The sequence below is a fragment of the Wyeomyia smithii genome, chromosome 3 (genome assembly GCF_029784165.1).
Source record: "Wyeomyia smithii strain HCP4-BCI-WySm-NY-G18 chromosome 3, ASM2978416v1, whole genome shotgun sequence".
Classification (NCBI taxonomy): Eukaryota; Metazoa; Arthropoda; class Insecta; order Diptera; family Culicidae; genus Wyeomyia; species Wyeomyia smithii.
In genome coordinates, this window is record NC_073696.1 from 4,672,040 (window position 1) to 4,692,210 (window position 20,171).

General features: G+C 40.4%; 2 protein-coding genes across 3 annotated transcripts in view; one reads left to right on the forward strand and one right to left on the reverse strand.

The window, feature by feature from the left end:
- Window positions 1–13,379, forward strand: part of LOC129732843 (piezo-type mechanosensitive ion channel component) — a 77,148-nt gene extending 63,769 nt beyond the window's left edge. For both annotated transcript variants that reach the window (XM_055694168.1, XM_055694170.1), the window contains 10 exons: window positions 6,142–6,453; window positions 6,511–6,593; window positions 6,766–7,059; window positions 8,494–8,568; window positions 9,233–9,407; window positions 9,465–9,886; window positions 10,518–10,839; window positions 10,904–12,086; window positions 12,236–12,461; window positions 12,519–13,379. In XM_055694168.1, coding sequence (XP_055550143.1) covers window positions 6,142–6,453; window positions 6,511–6,593; window positions 6,766–7,059; window positions 8,494–8,568; window positions 9,233–9,407; window positions 9,465–9,886; window positions 10,518–10,839; window positions 10,904–12,086; window positions 12,236–12,461; window positions 12,519–12,834 — 3,408 coding nt within the window. In that variant the 3' untranslated portion in view covers window positions 12,835–13,379. The remainder of the gene's footprint in view (window positions 1–6,141; window positions 6,454–6,510; window positions 6,594–6,765; window positions 7,060–8,493; window positions 8,569–9,232; window positions 9,408–9,464; window positions 9,887–10,517; window positions 10,840–10,903; window positions 12,087–12,235; window positions 12,462–12,518) is intronic.
- LOC129732844 (uncharacterized) lies at window positions 13,317–14,144 on the reverse strand. The gene has a single exon (XM_055694171.1). It carries the CDS (start codon window positions 14,076–14,078, stop codon window positions 13,644–13,646), a length of 435 nt encoding a protein of 144 aa, XP_055550146.1. The 5' UTR covers window positions 14,079–14,144; the 3' UTR covers window positions 13,317–13,643.
- Window positions 14,145–20,171: the final 6,027 nt, after the last annotated feature.

Sequence of the window (20,171 nt, forward strand, 5' to 3'; positions counted from 1 at the left end):
ACTTCGAAACAAACTACCAAACCCAACCAAATAAAAGCCTTTAAAACTTTCTGAACAACTTTTCTGAAGATCACAATTCTCTAGGTTGTCTAGGTATCACGAGCTAGAGTTATATAAATCTGTCCATATTTTCTCGAGTTGCTGCAATATTCAAATTGGATGTTGCAACACTCAGCGATTAAAAAAATTGACTCTTCATGCCATTCTAAAGCGATTTCAAGTTTATGAGCAGAGTGTCTATTGATGATAGAATTATTCTTGATGCCAGAACGGTTTGTTTGATCAGTTTGCAAGTATTTAGCGTCGGCTCGACTGAGGGACTGGCAGCACCCTCTCAGAATCCAGTGAAACTTTGTGGGTGTGCAGGCCTTGTTATTCAAAAAATGTCTGTACTAACATTTGAAAAGGACTAAAGTTATTTTAATAAATCCACAGACAAACAGACGTGCCACTCGATGACGATTTCATCGACCAGAAAAATAACGATTATTTTGTAATTTTGCTTAGTGGGCAATAATGCCGCTAGTGTCGCTATAAGCAAGCGTGTACATTTATTATCAAAGACAGTCAGTAATGCCGCTGGTGTTGATTCAAGCAAGCGTGCACACCCATTAGCAAAGACAAAAACCGAGAATAAGATAGTAGGCAATAAGCTCACATGGTGGCGCATGAGTGTAACGTTTCGAATAAGGACGAAAAATTTTCAGGATTTTTCTTCGAAGAGGCACGTCTGTTTGTCTGTGATAAATCTATATATCTGAATAATGACACTTGCTAGAGAAAAGTTGTTAAAGGATTACTTCTAGGGAATTGTCTGAACTTTCAGTTAAAATATTGAAAAATTGAATTTGAGATCCTTCACTCAAAAAATTGATTTTATAAACAAAAGGTAAATATAAAAAAGTTACTTTTTTTATTCTCCTTGAAGTATGGTAATGACAAGAGTAAGATTATTTTTTCTCAAAAGTGGCCATTCTGAATTGTTCTGAAGAGTTTTAAGCAACTAATTTTCTAAAAAACTCATTTTGAAAAAAACTGAGATGACCGTTTTTTTTCAATCACTTTTTGTTTTTGAAATGAATATAATGAATGTAGCATTCCAAATTCAATATCTTTAAATGCAAGTTCAGACAATTCTCTAGAAGTCATCCCTTGACAACTTTTCTCTATCTCTTGTTATCTTCAGGATATATCTATGTAAAAAAAAATAATTTCAGCCCTTTTCAAATGTTGGTACATACAAGTTATCAGAAAACAATATGCAGAGTTGCTTAGGGTAGTAAGGCTTACACACCCACAAAGTTTTATTGAATTCTGGCTGAGTGGGCGCGACTTGTATAATGTCTTCGGTAAAGTTTTAGATAATTATTTTTTCCATCCAGAAAAAAATCTAAACATATAAAACGCAGTCCTGTCTGTCTATCTATTTTTCTGTATGATCCATAATGAAACTACTAAGATCATAATGAAACTACTTGGAAACTACTAAGATCAACGTGAACTTTTGTATTTAGCGTTTTGTGGGGGCGGGAAAGCTTTTTATTTTTTATTTTTATTTTTTTTTTATTTATTCATAAGTCTTCGAAAAAAAAATCGCACAGACATTTCTAATAACTACTTATTCTAAGTCTAAACATTGATTTGGTCATATTAAAATCGTACACGTCAGAAACAATATTAAACTTACGACAACACACTTCGAATAGATTGTTTTGAGCAAAGTTAGTGTGGTATCTGTAAATCCGGAAAAAATCGCTTCGTCGAGTAAGCCATTGTGGTGCGTTGAACTGAAATTTACTGAGCAGCTCTGGGCTGTCTAAGTTGTTTTCTAACTGGTCGAAAACGAAGAGACGTTGAAGCATGGTCCTCCTACTTGTTAGAGTTTGTAGTTGTATAAGAGAGCAACGATGTTCATAGCGTGGCAGTCGTACTGGATCATTCCACGGCAGCATACGTAAAGCGAATCGAAGAAACTGACGCTGAATACGTTCAATTCGGTTGATATGTACAGCATGATAAGGTGCCCACACAATCGCCCCATACTCCAGAATGCTGCGCACAAGAGCACTGAACAGTGATTTCAGACAGTATATATCGTTGAATTGTTGCGTGTTTCTCTTGATGAACCCAAGTACAGCATAGGCCTTTGCGGTTGTAGCTGAAATATGCTGAGCAAAACTTAACTTGGCATCAAGAAGAATGCCTAAATCCTTCACAGTATTGACTCGGTTGATACTGGCTTGTGACATCCTGTAGTCGTACATCATGACATGCCTTTTTCTGCAGAACGAAACCACATTACACTTTCGCACGTTTACTTCCATTCCATTAAGAGTGCACCAGCTTAACAAGGTGTCGATATCAGCTTGAATAGCACAGCAGTCAAGAGCAGATGTTACTACTCGAAAAAATTTGAGATCATCGGCAAACATGTATTTGGGAGATTGTATGGTTGAACATAAGTCGTTCACAAAAAGAATGAACAACAGAGGTCCAAGGTGGCTTCCTTGAGGCACACCCGAGTGTAACGTAAACGGCAAAGAACACGTTCCACCGATACGTACGTATGCGCTGCGCTCGTTGAGGTACGACGATATCCACTTCGTGAGCCAGTCCGGCAGACCCATTTTTCGTAGCTTTGTTACCAGCAGAAGGTGGGGCACTTTATCGAACGCTTTGGCAAAGTCAACGTAAATAGCATCGACTTGTTGGCGCTTTTCCAATGCGCTAATAAGCAACGAAACATATGCCATCAGGTTAGTAGTCGTCGATCGTTTTTTGACAAAGCCATGCTGCCATTCGGAAATAATGTGGTGAACTTTTGGGTAGAGCGAATCGTGAACCAGGCTTTCGAACACTTTCGGTAAGCAGCTCAGTATGCAAATAGCCCGATAATTTTTAACGTCGTGAATACTACCTGCTTTATGAACGGGAACAATTGCCGCTGATTTCCATGCGCTGGGAAAGCTTCCCTCTGATATTGATCTGTTGAAAATGATCCTTGCAGGCAATGTGCATGCAATGTTGAAAATGATCCTTGCAGGCAATGTGCAATGCATTTATGATGGTTTGATGGCATACAAATGAAACACAAATTTCTGCTAAAAATTAAATTTGGTTTGTGGATGTTTGTGGAAGCAAAAAAAGGTTTCTGTGATAGTTTAACGCCTCTTTTTTCTCTGGGAAGAAGGGCTCCCATACAATTGAAAAACAAACTTCTATGTAACGCAAGATCTAATCTAGCAAATGGAACCAAATTTGGCATGTAAAGGTTTTTGTGGAAAAAAAAATCTGTGGTAGTTTGACACCCTTGCCCTGCCTTCTCTGGAAGAGAACCTTTTTATACAAGTGAAACACAAATTCCTGCATAATTCAAAAACTAATCAGGCAGATGAAACCAAATTTGGCAAGTGGAGTTTTTAGTATCAAGAAATATTTCTATGTAAGTTTGACACCCTTCCCACTTCTGGATAGGAGGGCTCTCTCTCATACAAATGAAACACATAATTCTGCATCATTGAAGAACTAATTAACTAAACAGAACCAAATTTGAAAAACGGATGTTTAAGAGTAATAAATTTTTACTTGGTGGTTCGACAGATATTTCAACCAATTTTTCCGAAAAACAGCCTAAATGATCGGGATGATGCACAGCAGCTAAATATCGACTACAAATACTTTTTGAATCCAAAATGGAAACTTCTGGTTTATGAAAAACAGCCGAAAATGGTCGAATGCCACTCAATATCGATACTTCTTGAACCAGAATAACGCCTTTATGCCAGAAATGGACTTCATATGCCATTTCGAAATCCAAAATGGCGATTTCTGGTTTCTGGCATACAGTCGAAAGTGACATAAGACCACTTAATATGGGTACAGTGCTATATTCCGATTCGGAACTCGACCTTCTGTTTATTACCAACAATCGATCTCAGAAACCATTTTAAATTCTAAGATAGCGACTTCCGGTTTCAGGAAAACAGCCAAAATGGCTGAATACCACGCAAAATGGGTATTTCCAAGACAAGGATGATGCACAGAAGCCAGAACTTGACTCCTCATGCCATTCTGAAATTCAAGATGTCGACTTCCTGTTTCTGGAAGACTGCTGAAAATACCCAAATACCACCCAATATTTTCCAGAATCAAGATTATGCACACAAAAGACGAAGCAAATGTCATTCCGTTCAAACAAATTATTTCAAATGTCCTTGTCTTTTGAGTTTTAACGTATCCAATATCCGATTCGTCATGCATTTGTAGACTATAAACAAATCGCAAAGTCAATCTTTGGATGTAATCAATTAAAAATGTTTAAAATTATTTAAATAAAAAAAAATGGGCGTAACGAAGTTTGCCGGGCCAGGAAAGTTTTTTCAAAAAAATTTTCTCTTTCATTTTTTGTTACTCCAAGTTTAGTTAACAATGTTTAACTAACATATTCTTCGTAAAAATCAGTTTTTCAAAAGTGAGTTTTTGAGTAATTTAATTAATCAAAATACTTTTGTGTTATTTTTTTGTCTTGTGGTGTATATTTTTTTCTGGGAGAACAAAATAACTGTCTATAACTTTTCCAAAGACATCATACTAATCCAACAAACTATTGCGATTTTAAATTTATTTTCTTGTTTCAGAAAATTTTACCTTTTTTGCTCATTTCACCATGATTGGATAGTCATCAATGTTAAGCTAAACCATTTGTAGTTTTCATCATTTTTTTTTAAATGTTGGGTATTTCCCAAGGAAATTTGTGAAGTAACCTAGTTTAAGCTCATTTTAGAATTCTAAACTGATTGTGTTTGTTCCATTTTCTGGCCATTAATCTGTTACATGAAATTGGCACAGATTATTCCTTCCGACTGATAATTCGACTGCTGTACTTAGACTTTTCCGAAGACTAAATTTTATTCTATCGAAAGGACCAATAGAATGAAATTAGTCATAATTTGTTCCTGAACTTACCTCAATCTCTTTAAGTTTAGTTTCTAAATGTTATAATCTTAATTTTGAAATCTTAAATATTGATACCTAAATTTAAGGTTTGAAACTCCTGTTCTATGTTGAAAATTTCAGTCTCTAGTACTAAGATATTAATTACAAAAAATCCAAACCTAATCAAAGATTTGTTTAAAAAGTTGTGTGCAATTTACAAATCGCGTTTTGAGTTAAGACTTGACTTTCAAGTATGAAGTTACAAGTTTTGACACTCGAATTCGAAGTTCTAACAACATTAACTGCAAGTCCCAGATTGAATAATCTTAAACCTTTTACTCCTGACATTTAACTCCTGAACCCTAAGTTGGAAGTCCTTAGTTTCAAATTATTAATTTTCAGTTCATGATTCCTGATTTTGATCTCAATTAATCGTAAATCTCGTTTTACCAACACCACAAAGCTTGTTGTTCGTAAGATTCAAGTTTTCCACTCATGTGACAAATCATGTCATGAGACTGGTTTTCAAAAATAACAGCTTCATGTCTGAAATCAAAATGTCTAAGTTCTAATCCTTAAACCCCATGTTTAATGTCCAAAATCTAGGTCGCAAAATCCACGAAAACAGTAATGAGATCAAAGCCACAGATTCAAGTTTTGAATTCCAGAATCAAAAATCTATATTAATTCTTAAATAACATCTCAGGACGCCCTAATTTCCAGTATGGGTACATGGGTACTCTTCCCTACAGAATTGAATAGAAATACAGTTTTACAACCAACGTAGATGGCATGCATTGTTTTTCCACCATTCTATCATATAAACTTTTGTAAATAACTTCATTATGAAATCTTAGCGAAAATTTGACTTTTTTGTGTGAGTAGATATACAGTTTTACGCCCTGACATTAAAAGCTTTTGTAAATAATTCCATTATGAAATCCTACATCGTCTAGCGTTGCATTTTTCTTCTGTACAGTGTAGATAATTCCTTTTGGTGGTTTGGAACGTAAAAAAGGCAGTTAGTACAGCTGCCGCTTGGAGTGCACATAGCTTTTCTCACAAACAATTGCAGCTGCATAAGGCTGTAATGATATCACCCTTTGGATTATTGAGAATCGATTTGACATTGGCTTTGGTTATGTGTTGCTACCTTAGATGTTGTTCTTGGAATATGCATTCATTTTTCATTTTTGGTATCATCAGGAACCGGCAACGTTTAAAGTTGAGGACGAAGAACCTGACGGTCAAAAACCGAGTACAAGCAAAGATACCAAGCAGCATGGCCAAAGTTCGCTGGATGAGGAGGCTCGCCTTATCAGTGACGACGACGATGAAGAGGGTGACACGCAGCATTCTGGCAAGGCGAAGAAGTCCAAGTTTTCGTTCTCTGGGTTGCATCTGGTTACGGCATTCCTGGCGGGAGCCCTAGGTTCTCTGACGCTACGCTTGCATCGCGTATCGCGAAGCTATCGGTACGTGATGAAGGTATTGGCGAAGGAGAAGAAAAGCTTAAAGGTGGGTTTTATATTAAAAAAAAAGGAAAGTTGGTTAATCAGTTTTATTTTATTTTAGGAAACTCCTGGTTTTGGAGCTGGAATGAGAACTGGTTCCAGTATGGTGTGGACTCCTGTTCAGGGATCTATCAGATCCGGAGGGTATGTAGTTATGCTTATCATTGATGACATGGCTTGGTACAAAGCTGGTAGACTACCTAACAATCCATTTTAATCCTCGCCATGTACATAACCCTACCCATAGGTTTATAAAATATGTAGCCGCCTTGCTCATTGCTGTTATTGACGGATGTGAATCTTGATTTCATTTTAGTAGTTCGCGCTCAGGTGCTAGCACTAGTAGTGGCAAGTCCATTACTGGAACGCCGATTCCCAGTAGAGTCGCTTTCTCCCGTAGTGTAAGCAACAGTAGAACATCATTGCGTTTATCTACCGATCCGCAACCACATCAACAACAACAACAGCAACAATCTTTAGCTCCTGCACCACCACCAACACAGCAACAAATATCATCAATTGGTTCATCCAAAGCTGTCACTATTGCAAGCAGCCATGAACTGTCATCCCCAGCCATACACGCTGACCCGTACGGTCCAGCGGAAGAAGGGTAAATGTTTTTAATTTGCACATCCCATCAAGACATTTGAGAGTGCACCTTGCGCATACTAACACATTGCGTCGTACGTACAGTCAGCGGATTGATTGGTGGGGGCAGTCGAAAATGAGTTTAGTTATAATACTTCTGAGGGATTTTACGCCAGCACCAAACTTACTAAATTTAACTGACATGCAAGAGGATCTTACCATCTTCAGAGACGAGTTTGCGTAAAGTCCCTCAGTTTACAATTGTTATGTTGGTGCAGGCATGGATGATATTAGTACAAACCCAATACGCGCTTCCCTAGCTTGCATAGAATAAAAAAAAACTATTGAACCCTTTTAAGAGCGTTGTATTCGAATGCTTATTTTTGTGAGTTATCAATGTTATAACAGGGCCGGATTTAAGGGGGGGGGCAGGGGGCCCGGGCCCCCACATTTTTGGGGCCCCCACAAAACGAGAAAAAGTTCTTTTCTCTATCAAAAATTAGATTCAATCAAAAGTTCAATTTACAGTATGAAAATTTGAACAGACCATTTCAATCTGAAACTTTCCTTCAGTGTTATTTTTTCGCAACCACATCCATAAGATTTCACCTTCGATTCTCTTGGAATGACACACATTAACACACCATTTGAATCGAACCAGCCCGCATGGGAGATCAAGCAGGAAAGAAGATAATCCACAAGTTTTTTTAATACATTGCTGTTGATTCCGAAAATAAGTTTACCTGTCCGAATCAGGGATACTAGATTTGCGTTGCAAAATGCAGATTTTCAGAGTCCGTGTGCAGATTTTATTGACCTGCAGAAATGTGTAGTTTTTTCCTAGGTTCTGTAGATTTTTGCCAGCGTAGCCTTATATTTGCGCAGTCTTTCTCAAATTGTGTGCAAATTTTTGCTTGCGGATCGCATTTTTTTCGAATTGCGGTAGGTTTTTATTTTTCAGATATCTAGAAAAAAATTCCGGATTTCGAGCAGTTGCATACATTCATTTATTTGAGCCTAATGATCTCGAACGCAACTGGAGAAAGGTCTTTATCGAAGATGAAACTGATTGAAAATAGGTTGCGTACGACTATGAAGAGTAAAAGGCTGTCAAACTTAGCATTGTTAAGTTGAAAGTACAATATTCTGAAGGAGCTGAATGTTGATTATTCAATCAATAAGTTCTCTGCAAAAAAAAACTCGTAAGAAAAAATTCTAGCAAATTTTTGGTAACTTTTCAATGAGAAATAAGTGTTTTTAACTCGTACGATAAAAAAACGGGTTTGTTTTATTCTGGGGCCCCCACTGTAAACTGGGCCCCGGGCCCCCACAATCGTAAATCCGGCTCTGGTTATAAATGTGACGAGATCTATGCACACGATTCACTATCGCAACTTTTATGACTGAATGATGTTAGTGATCTCATATCGCTCCGATTCATTGCACGCCTTCCCAGCCGGCTCCACCAGGTGAGTGGACTCGGAGCTGCCCTAGCGATGATGGCCCGACGGGATCACCAGGTGAAGGAAGAGTGAGTTGTTCCATTGTTATCCTAGCAGTGCGTTAGATAGTTGCGTTTGCCAAGCATAGTCAAGCGACAGGATTCACCGCAAGGCGACTAGCGATGGCGTTGTTTCCGAACTGATAGCTCACATTTTACCCGATAAATAGAAACATTCTTTTTTTATTTCCGCGGCATGGTAGATTCGCTAGATTCCATAGATGCAAATTGTAGTATTTTTCTTTCCGTATATATCTCGCTTCTCACCCCTCATCACCCCTATCAAAACATGACGATGATGTGTAATGTAGACGCAGTAGCAGTATCCTGCCAGAGATTTTAATCTTGGCTCCCTCGCTTGAACGTGGACTAGACGATGGAATTCGTTACAAGTTTGTCTCCAGTGATACGCTGGACAGGTAGTACAGTATATGCCAGAACCACAGCAAGATCTACGGTGATGAATGTTTTGTAGCCGCACAATTCATCCATCGCCATAGTGTTTCTTTCTTTCCGTCCCTATCTGTATAAGTTGTCGCAAATTTGGAACATGTTTTCTGTTTTCATCATGGGTTGCACTGTATGTATATAGTTCGAAGCACCATTGATATTTTTAACTTTTTACTAACTTCATTCTTGACTCTTGATCTGCATTAGAGTGTTCAACCAAATAATGCCTTGTTTTTTTGAGCAGCAAATCGGTGGATTCTGTCGATACTATCAACAAATTTCCCGGAGAAGACGACATTTCGGAAGAGGATTTCGCGAGTCAGGAACATACCGTAGTGGTGGAGTTTCTACAAGCAGCTTGGTACGCTGTACTGTCGCATACAGACTTCATCTGTTACTTCTTGGTGTTTTTAAATCAAGTAATCTGTTGCGTAAACTTTCAAGCATAAAATTTAACAATTGTTTTTTCGTTTTAGATCAAATCATCAAGTCTCCTGTCGCTGCCTCTCCCGCTAATGGTTACACTTTGGGGTACTTTAACCTTCCCTAGGCCATCGAAAAACTTCTGGGTGACCCTCATCGCTTACACACAAACGGTAGTCATACTGAAATGTATCTGTCAGTTCGAAATGCTTTGGTGGAATCAGAATCCGATCCCTCCGAATCAACCCTTCAGCCCGGCGAGGCTCATCGGAATCGAACAGAAGAAAGGTTATGCGACGTACGATCTGGCCTTGCTGCTGGTGTTGTTCTGTCACCGCTTCATTCTGAAATCGTTGGGCCTTTGGAAGTCTGATTTTGTCGAAGAACCAGATCTTGAGGAGGGTCTGTATAAGATGGACATCAACGATGAAAAAACCAAAGCTCTAATCAGTGCCGCTGAGGAAGCAGAGAAACAGTAAGTCGTTTTAACTAAAATGATTTCAACTAACCCTAATCCTAATAATCCCGTCAAAGATTCAACAGGTTCCGATTTCTAACCCGCCTTGAAGAAGCTTTCCTGCATGGCTCCATTATTTCCGATTTGGACTTAATGGATGTGATTGGTATACGTTCAATTCCTACCCTATTTTTAGTTTAACACAGCCCCTAAATGCACGCTAACCATTTCCTAAACTAACACATCGCAGATACGTCCCAGTCTCAAGAAACAGCCTCTCGCCGATCAACGATTCGGCGATTCATTTCGGATCACGTTCCCCTGTTTCGGTCGAGGAAATCCTCCGGAATCAGGTTGAACATTCCTACGGTGCTGCAAAGCTTTCAAAGTTTAACTTACAAGACGGCTGTGGTTTCGAAAGTTGTAGATCGGTTTGGGTAAAAATTTTGTTTAACTTCCTTCTTTTCTGTGGTAGTTTTTTTTTTCTGTAGCGCAGATTCTTATGTATCTAAAATGTTAAAATTCGCAAGAATGAAAAAATACTCATGGTTGTCTACACTATATTTCTGATTCTGACCCTTTCAACTCATTCTCATGTTCTAAAACTCTTAATCTGAAATAACTAACAGCCTTTTTCTCTATTCCACAGACGCGAAACGTTCATCATCCGGCAGGACATTGCCACCGAGTTGACCATGGTTAAGGTGGAGGAGGGTGCCGAACGCCACGTGTCGGATGACACGGGCAACGGAACCGCGCTGGTGTGCATTACGCATCACAGTGAAGACTCGGGCGATTATTTTCCGCAGATTGTGAAGCATTCGTTCCTAAAGTACACCGCCAATGTGAAGGCTTTTTTCAGCCAGCTGTTGGATCGGCAGTCCCGGAAGACGGCCGATGTGTACGGTTATCTCTTTTTGTGCGATTTTATTAACTTTTTTGTGATTCTTTTCGGATTTTCCGCCTTCGGAGTGAGTATTAGTTGTCTGATTAGCTTGAACATAAAAGTTTTAATCTGTGCGATGTTATTTACAGACCCAGGAAGGTGACGGTGGTGTGCTATCCTATTTTGAGGAGAACAAAGTGCCAATGACCTTTTTGTTGATGTTAATAATCCAGTTCTTCCTGATCGTGGTTGACAGAGCACTCTACCTGCGAAAGTACATTGTTGGAAAGATTTTGTTTCAGTTTTTCCTCATCATTGGACTGCACATATGGATGTTCTTTGTGCTGCCGGCGACAACTGAGCGAAGCTTCAACGCTACAAATCCACCGGTTTACTACTATCTCATCAAATGTTTCTATCTGCTGTTTTCAGCCTATCAAATTCGTTGTGGGTATCCGGCAAGAATTTTGGGCAATTTTGTTACCAAGGGTTTCACCATGATCAATTTTACTGGGTTCAAACTTTTCATGACAATTCCGTTCCTGTTTGAGCTTCGTACGTTGATGGATTGGATTTGGACCGATACCTCCATGACGCTGTTTGATTGGCTAAAAATGGAGGATATATTCACGAACGTTTATCAGCTGAAGTGTATGCGTCAGTTGGAGGAAGATTTACCAGCACCCCGTGGTCAGAAAAAGGGGTCACTCGTGAAATATTTGATGGGCGGAGGTATGATGTTCGGCATAATTTTGCTAATTTGGTTCCCGTTGGCTTTATTCGCCTTCAGTAATGCTGTTGGAGAGCCTAATCTACCTTATGACGTGTCTGTCTCCCTTCGCATTGGTCCGTATGAACCAGTGTACATGATGTCCGCCCAGGACAATAACATCCACGGCCTTAATGATCCACAATGGGAGAAATTCATGCTGCCGTATGCGAAAGATAAAACAGCACTAACATTCCTTTCGAATTACGAACCGGTGGATGTGGCGGCTGTCAAGCTGGGAGCGAATTCTACCTCAATTTGGAACATTTCCCCACCGGATAAGGCCCGGCTATTGAATGACCTGAATACCACCGCAACACTGACGTGCCGCTTCCGATACACCATCAGCCGCAAGTCACATTCCAAGGAAAATCCCGGTACGGTGTCCGAGGAAAAATCGTACGAGCTTGAACCGGATGATCCGGCCCGAGCGGCACTGGTGAAGATGCTGTCCACCGACACCAACATGACCGTCTCGTTGCCGTACATGATGCCAAAGTTTTTGAAGGTGAAAAATAGTGGAACAGTGAGACCGATTCATCAGTTGATTCCGGCTGCAGACAGTGAGTTTTTTTCTTATGATTGCGTGTATTAGTTCGATGGAGACGCACGGTGTTGGTTGATCATGTACATCACTATGCGTCTCCATAATATTTGAATGTTTACCAAATATTTCTCATTGTCCTTTTTTTCTGAATTTTCAATCTCCTAGCTGACGACAGCGAACGCAACTATCGTAACATATCGTTGCGACTGTTCCAAACACACATGAACAACACGATCCCTCTGTTCTGGTGGGAGGTCAAAGAGAACTGCTCGGATCCAACGTCTGCCATGTTTATCAACATGCCATACGCTGATTGCTTTTCCCATCTGGTGATGTACATGTTCAACGATAAGATCTTTCCGAGTACGATCAGTTCCATTGCTGCCGGCGGGTAAGTCGTAAGAATCAACAATTGCAAGCCACTGCAAATTAATCCGTTTCTTTTCAGCATCATCGGTATCTATTCCACGTTGATCCTGGTCTTTTCGCGAATGCTGCGAACCAGCATCTTTTCCGGCGCAAGCTCGAAAATCATGTTCGAGGATTTGCCGTACGTGGATCGTGTGTTGCAGCTTTGTTTGGACATTTACCTGGTGCGAGAATCGCTCGAATTTACGCTAGAGGAAGACCTATTCGCCAAACTGATCTTCCTCTATCGGTCACCGGAGACGATGATCAAATGGACTAGGCCCAAAAATGAGGAAGGGGACGATGACAGCGATTCCATGAGTACTAGCTCAAAGTCGCGCAAAAAGAATGACTAAGGTTTAATCTAATTTTACTCTCAATTATTGCCGGTGATATTACTTTGTAAGGAATAATTGCCTATTTATTGTACCACTGTTAGATCAAGCGCAATCACTGTTCTGTTTTAAACATGAACCCACTGGTATAGTTAGTTAGCTTATGTTATTAATTTTGGATATTTTGTTGAGTTATAGATTGATTGTAAGATTGAATTAAAATATTTTGATTATGAAATTCAAATGATGTAAATAATCTTAGAACACATTCTAGTGCGTATAGCCTCTCGAAAAGTTAGGGTGAACATGAAATTTTTTTCGCGTCATAAATCTAGTCTCTCATTGAAAAACTAAAAAAACTGTGGCGAATTGGTAGAAAAAAATTGACATTCGTTGCGCATATCCAATTTTCAGCTTCGGTGCGACGACCGAGCAGTCATTTAAAAAATCAAACTCGTGCACGATTCGGAAACGATATACCTTTGAGAAAAAAAAATCCGATAAAAAATTTATAGCAATCTATTTTTGTAGTTTAAGTGAAATACAATTTGTAAACGATCTGAGAAGCACAGTAGAGTTATCGAACTATCCGAACGTGGAAAGTGACTGACTGATGAAAGGGATTTTCTTTCACGTTGCACAAGCGCACCGTTCTGGTTCAGCACATTCTAAGGTGTTAGTTTTAATCGCATTATTCTACACTATCTTTTATACAATCGGCATCAACCAATATGGACCAAGCGAAGAGAAGTTACCAGCCACCACGAGTACCTAGAGGGGCATTTGCAAACAGCGAGAAGCCGAATTCAACGCACACACATACACACTCTTTACCGGCCGAATCGCATGTGGCCGTAATCGTCAAACTGTTCTCCTTCGCCACCTCGTTTGCCGAAGCGCATGTGGCCGTAATCGTCGAACCGTTTTTCTATATCGTCGTCCTCGAACAAGCGTACATCTGACAGGTAGTTGTAGGGATTTTTTCCACCCAACCTAACGGGTTCCACCGGTTGAGATCTTCGTAGCAGGGTCAAGGGTCCAAAGCGGCCACCGTTTAGTGTCGCTGATGCTCTCTGCCGTTGATTGTATGCACTCTTTAGCCACTTGTTAACACTTTTCACCAGATTTTCGTCACTTGGCAGATTATCTCCGGGGATTTCCGGGGAACTCGCGATTCCACTGGTCTTAAGAGCCTCACTGGCCATCAGGTGGTAAGCAAAATAGATTATCAGGGTGACCACAATGGATACCGTTAGACGAGTCATTCTGGCAGCGTCGGATGTTGCTGCTTCCGATCAACAAGCGGTACTGACTTGTTGATCGGAACCACATCATTAATTTATACAGGCCGTGTTCGCCAGTGTGCTTCTTGGCGGGATTCAATTACTGTGTATTTTTTATGCTGATATTAGGGTGCAAAATCGTGGGCGGGATGCAGCAAAGGATTTAAAATTCTGCGTGCATCGTTTTCTTTTCTTTTTTTTTGCTGCCAAGCAAAATGATGAACAAAATTGAATTAGTGTCATTTTAGATTATGATGTGTTTGCTCCTATCGATAAAAATAAGCTTTGGCGGCTTCGACGACGATGAAAGGGGATTGGTCTTCACGGTGAACTTTCTTTTACTTGATTAGCCAAGGCAAATTGTATCAGCAATTTATGCAGAAATGCGTATTCAAGTTTTCATTGAAAATGACATATTTCTTAGAAACTGTTAAAAATTCTTGTCGCGTAGAAAAAACTAAGTGATGAGTTTTTTTTCACAGATTTATTCGTGACGTACGAGTTATAACTACAGATTCACAAAAAGTATTATAGATCGAAGTAGACTGCGCATAACCTTAAGTTCAGTTTTTTAATTGTCAAATTATGATTACGCCTCGTACAAAAACCGTTGATAGATAAACAGAAAGTCTTGGTGCTTATTACGGGAGTCACTTCATGGTGAAATATATTTCACTCTCACGCTCACTTAACTTTTTTAGACCTATTCCCGATTCCACCTCAAGTGAGGTGACAAAAATCACCTCCGTGGAGTGAGATTGACAGTGAAGTGAAATTGAGAATAGGACAAGTGAAATGAGATTGTTTCCCAGCTCAAAAACGTCTAAGTCCCAGAAAGTCGTTTTTTCCGTTTTTTCAGATAACACCAGATCTTGACGTGTTCTGCATTTTTAAAACATTCGGCATCAAAAAAAAAAGTTTTTTTCGGTATCGAAAATTTCCTGAACTAGTTTGCATTTTTTTTATCGGGCAAAAAAATGAAAATTTGACCGCTTTAAGGCACGGTTCAAATTCTGATTCGTTTCGTTACTGAAGAATAAATCCAATATTTACCATTAGATCACAAATCAATCAACTATAAGACTTATGGCATCTTCGTGGAATCATTTCACCATGCAAAATGGTCGTGAAATAATTCCACGCGAATCGTCGCTTTTTCCGTTCTCACTTCACGGAGATGACACTCATAATAACCCAGATTCCGCGGCAGATGTCACTTTGCGACGTTTTTCTCACTTACGTGAGTCCCGTAACAGGACTTTATTCACTTCACTTTGATTTCACCGTGAAGTGACTCCCGTAATAAGCACCCTTGTTTTAAGCAGTGTTTTAACGAGAGTCACATAAAGTATAAACCTGAATACGTTCATGTGTCTACAAAAGTGAAAAATGGTCAATGTGAATAAGTGATAGTTAAGTTAAAAGTTAAAAGTTCGCCTAGTAATTGTTCGCCGGGTTCGTCGCTTCAACGTTTTGTTCACGAGAAAACTTATTTAAGTCTCTGAAAAAAAAAAGCTGGAGGCACCAAAATTCACAGGAATGGTTAAAAAGCTTGCTATCTGCGGACAAAAAAAAATCTAGGGGAACTAGAGGAATTGCTCCATTATTAAATTACCATTACCAAATTTTCACGAAATCATTGAACAAATAAACAAAATACGCTTACGTGCTCTTATGGAATCGTTCAGCATTGTATGTTTAGTGAACTTAGCATTGTATGTTTAGTAAACTTATCCTGAATTTGGTAAAACAAACCGTTTTTCACAACGCTTCCATATCCATCTCAAAACTTGAATTACTACTCAATTATCCATCTCACGACGCCCCCAATTTCATCACACTGTTAATCATGAATGAATCGCATGATCATGAATGAACGTAGCCGCAGACCGTCGTAGTAGGTTACCTAGATATCCGCTGTAGTTGTTTACGTGCAAAATTGATTACTGCAGTGCTCTCGATTTATGTCAATTATGTCGGAATAATTCAACATTTTCAGTATGATTTTTTCGTATTAACAGAAACTGATTTGGTAACTTTTGATTTTCTTCAACGCAGCGAAAACAGATAAAAATACTTACAATTGAAAATTAGAAATTGCAGAAATTCATCTCATATATTTCTGCTAATTCAAGCTTGTTTTAGGAAATTTGAGGTGAATGTTAGTGAATAAAATAAACGCTGAACGAGTCCCGTTGTAGCCGTATAGAACGATGCGCGGATTTTGTTTTATGAGGTAGGTGATTGAATTAAATGAGTTTTCGAGTGCAGATGCTCGACTATAATATCAAATTTAGAGCTTTTAGGTGAGTTTTTGAGGATTCTACTTTATGAGAAATCTGAAGTGAACTAAGAAGAATTCATTCCATGGATTAGCAGATTGGTTTAGTTATAACGCGTTTTTTTCCTGTTTTCAATTGTGTTTTCATGTTGTATGAAATGAATATATGGGCTGAGATGAATAATGGAGCAGTTCCCCTATATTCATTCCAAATGCACCATGGACTTGTGAAGTTTTGCCATGATTTGGTAAGCTGCTACTACAGACAACGGGATGACCTTCTTCGAAAAATATTGACAGTAACAGTATTGATAGTAAAACATAAGTTGAAGCAAAGTGAAAAGGTATTTCGGGATATGAAAGAGTGGAGAAATGATGAAACAAAATGGTCGCTCAGGTTAACCAACGTAGTGTCCAGAATATGGCATTCAAAGGCAAATTCGAGATTTGATCAAAACTCTCAGATGAGGGAGAGTTATCGAGAGTCTAGAGCTACCGAAAAGAGACTCCATCAACGCAACGACCTCGAACACTATGAACGATCTCTTGCGGTGGCGGAGGTGTGCTTCTGTAGGGACACGAGAAGTTTGTATAAAGTGGTAAACGCAACCTAATGGTTAAACTTCTAAGCTAAGATGTAATGCGACCCGTGTCGATACATGTATGGTAGAGGGGAAGGGTAGGGAGGATGGTTCAAAAAATTTCCAGCCGCTATCGGAACCTGTGGAGAACCTGAGGCCTTCTACAGTATTCTAGTCTTCTGCATCAGGTTACCGTAACATGCAGAGGACCCCCTTCTTTTGTGGCAAACTCGTGATATCAAAAATGATTTCTAACACAAAAAAAAACATTTTCAAGCCCGGGCCCCGGCGACCTTACTCTGCCGGAACAAATGGAGTTTAATAGTTCCATGGCTTGTGGTCCTACAAGGCCGAACGAAACAGGCAGAACCTTCAACCTCGACAGTGAATTGTTGGATGGAGGGCCTTCGGTTTCATCACTGATTCTTGTTTCGCCCAGCGGGAAAGAGGAGAGCCCGACAGACTGTCTTCCCGATCCGGTGATGCAGAGGCGAGGAGGCCGCTAGCTCAGTCTGTTAACCAGTGGACCATACTGACCGCTCAGACCAGGTCGCAACCAAGTGAGAACAGTCGACTGAGAGAGTGTCGCCAAACACGAGCGCTAAAGGTCCGGAACTTGGCATGCTTGGCTACATGGCGAGTATCAAGCTGATGGTGGAGCTGGACCAACAGTCTGCCAACCTGCCGCATGCGTTCTTTGCCGTAGCGTGAAAGACTGGTGCAAAGGCAGATACGTTCGGAGATTCCATCAGGGGGTGTACGGATAGCACCTGCACGATTCACTCCCTTCTAGTGTTTTTTGCAGGAGGTTCACTAAGAATTAGCTATTCGTAGCGCTGATCCAGGAACCATGGGTCCACGACACCAGGATCCTCGGCTTGACCAACGCAAACGGTAAGTTTATATTGCAACCAACAGTCAAATCCTAGGACTACAACTCTGTTGAGCAGAAATAATAAATTCGGTCCCATTACAGAGTTCATCCAAAGGGGTTTGGTTGCCATTGCGGGGGAAGTGGACTAACGGCACACAAGAAATGGTCGTTGCCTCCGCTTAATTCCCGGGGGACATGGACGACATATCGCCATACGAAGTACTTGTGCTGAACTGCCGAATCATCTACAAGCCACTTATTGTCGGCTGCGATGCCAACGCGCACCACGCAGTCTGGGGCACCTCGGATGGCAACAGACAAAGTTAGCATCTGCTTGAATACCTCACTTCTAACTCACTCTATGTAGCGCCTCGATAATGGAGAAAATCAAAAACCGGCATGTTTCTGATGAACCTAGTTAATCAGACCGTAGACACATCAGATTTGACGTCGAGGCTACCCCTGAGAAAAGAAGACTTCTGGATTCCAAAGAAAACCAACTGAAACTCTTTTAAGGAACATTTGGTCAACTCGAGAACATGCTGCCACAAAAATAATCGAACTCCAGTTTAACATCGCAACACAGGATCACGGAAGCTTTTGCGTCGAACTGTCCGTTAATGAAGTGGACAGTCTGTCGTGTTGTACCCTAGTGGAACGAAACTCTCAGTAACCTTCGTTGGGGAGGTAGACGCTTCTTCAACAGAGCTAAAATCACATCCAACTGGGGAGCCTATTGAGTATCCCCCGCAAAATACAACGCTGAGCTACGCAAAGCCAACGTTCGAATTTGACTTTGTGAAGATGGAAGTATGACTGTCACTACCAAAGAATCCGCGTTGAATGTTGAAGAGCTACAAAGCCTCTGATCCAGACGTATGGCGTCTGTGACTCCGTAGTGCTCGCTCGTCGACTGTTCACGGAGACTTCTATCGACTGGGTATTAAGCTCTTTTGAGCCTATGAAGTCACCAGGACCGGATGGCACTCTACCAATTTCTTCCGCAAAAATCAGAGGGAGTCTGAACTCGTCAGCTGGCGGAATGTTTAGGTGATGTTTATACCGAAGCCGGGCAAAAAAGATAAAACATTGCCCAAAGCCTTCAGACCTATAGGTCATCTCAAGTCAATGTAAAAAATATGAACAACTACGTTCGCAGCGAGTTTCTGAAGAAGTTACCCGCATAAGCATCAATATGCTTATCAACAGGGTAAATTTACTGAAACCGCTTTACATTGCCTAGTGACGAAGATCGAGAAATCACTGAAATATAAAAAGACAGCGGTCTACGCTTTTTTTAATATTGAGGGAGCTTTCGATAACACGTCCTTTGCATCAATTTACACGGCTCTAAAAAATAAAGTAGTAGACAACACATACTACAAAGAGCTGAATTCAAGCAATGCTTTCGAGCAGGAAGATCACAGCTGCCATAGGAGATACGTCTGTCACAGTAGAGGTAGTGAAAGGGTGTCCTCAGGGACGAGTTCCCTCTCCATTGTTATGGCCAACTTTACCAAAACAAAGTACCAACACGCGGATATCATTAAGCTAATGAAGTATTGCAAACTACAGTGGGCTGGTCGTGTGGCACGAATGACGGAGGAGCGACCAGCGGAGATACTATTCGCCAACGAACCCGATAGAAGGGACACCCGCCCGTTGGCTTTTAGCGGCGATTGGAGAAAACTAACCAAAGATCGAGTGATGTAGAGACGTTTCCTGGATTCGGTAGTTAACGACATGTCGCCATGAATGTAAAGTAAGTAAAGTAGTAAAAATTCATTTCGTTACTTACTAACATTTTTTAAAAAGCTCGACCGATGCTTTAAAAAAAATAACGAAAATAACACAAAGCCCAGTGTTTGGGGGAAATGTCAAAAATAATTTGATCATTAGGTGCTGCGCATTGGATTTCCAATATTAATCTCTATTTAATAATTTATGCGATATGTGCAAAAATGTTGTGACTTTCGCTTTAATGGTCGACTAGACACTTCATGTTATGTATAGTTATAGTTTCATGTTATGGCCCTCCTTCCAACAGAGCAGCCTGCTCAATCGAACCAAGTTGCCGTCAAGCGACAGCGGTCGGACGACTTGGTGTCACCAAACACCAGTACTAAGTGTCCACAGCCTAAAAAACTGCGGAACGGCACTGGTTTGGGGTCATCGGGTTCGAAGCCGCTCCCGAAGGCCACATATAGGGACATGGTGGGAGCTATAAGCCTTGCGGTTACTTCTGCTACCCACCCCAGCTCCCTACTCACAACGGACCAGCTTCAGGCTGTCCGGACCTCCATCCTCGATCACATTGCGGACCAGGAAAATCCAACCAC

Excerpts from the sequence above, each read along its gene's own strand:
- LOC129732844 (XM_055694171.1), bottom strand. The coding sequence starts at position 14,078 with ATGACTCGTCTAACGGTATCCATTGTGGTCACCCTGATAATCTATTTT.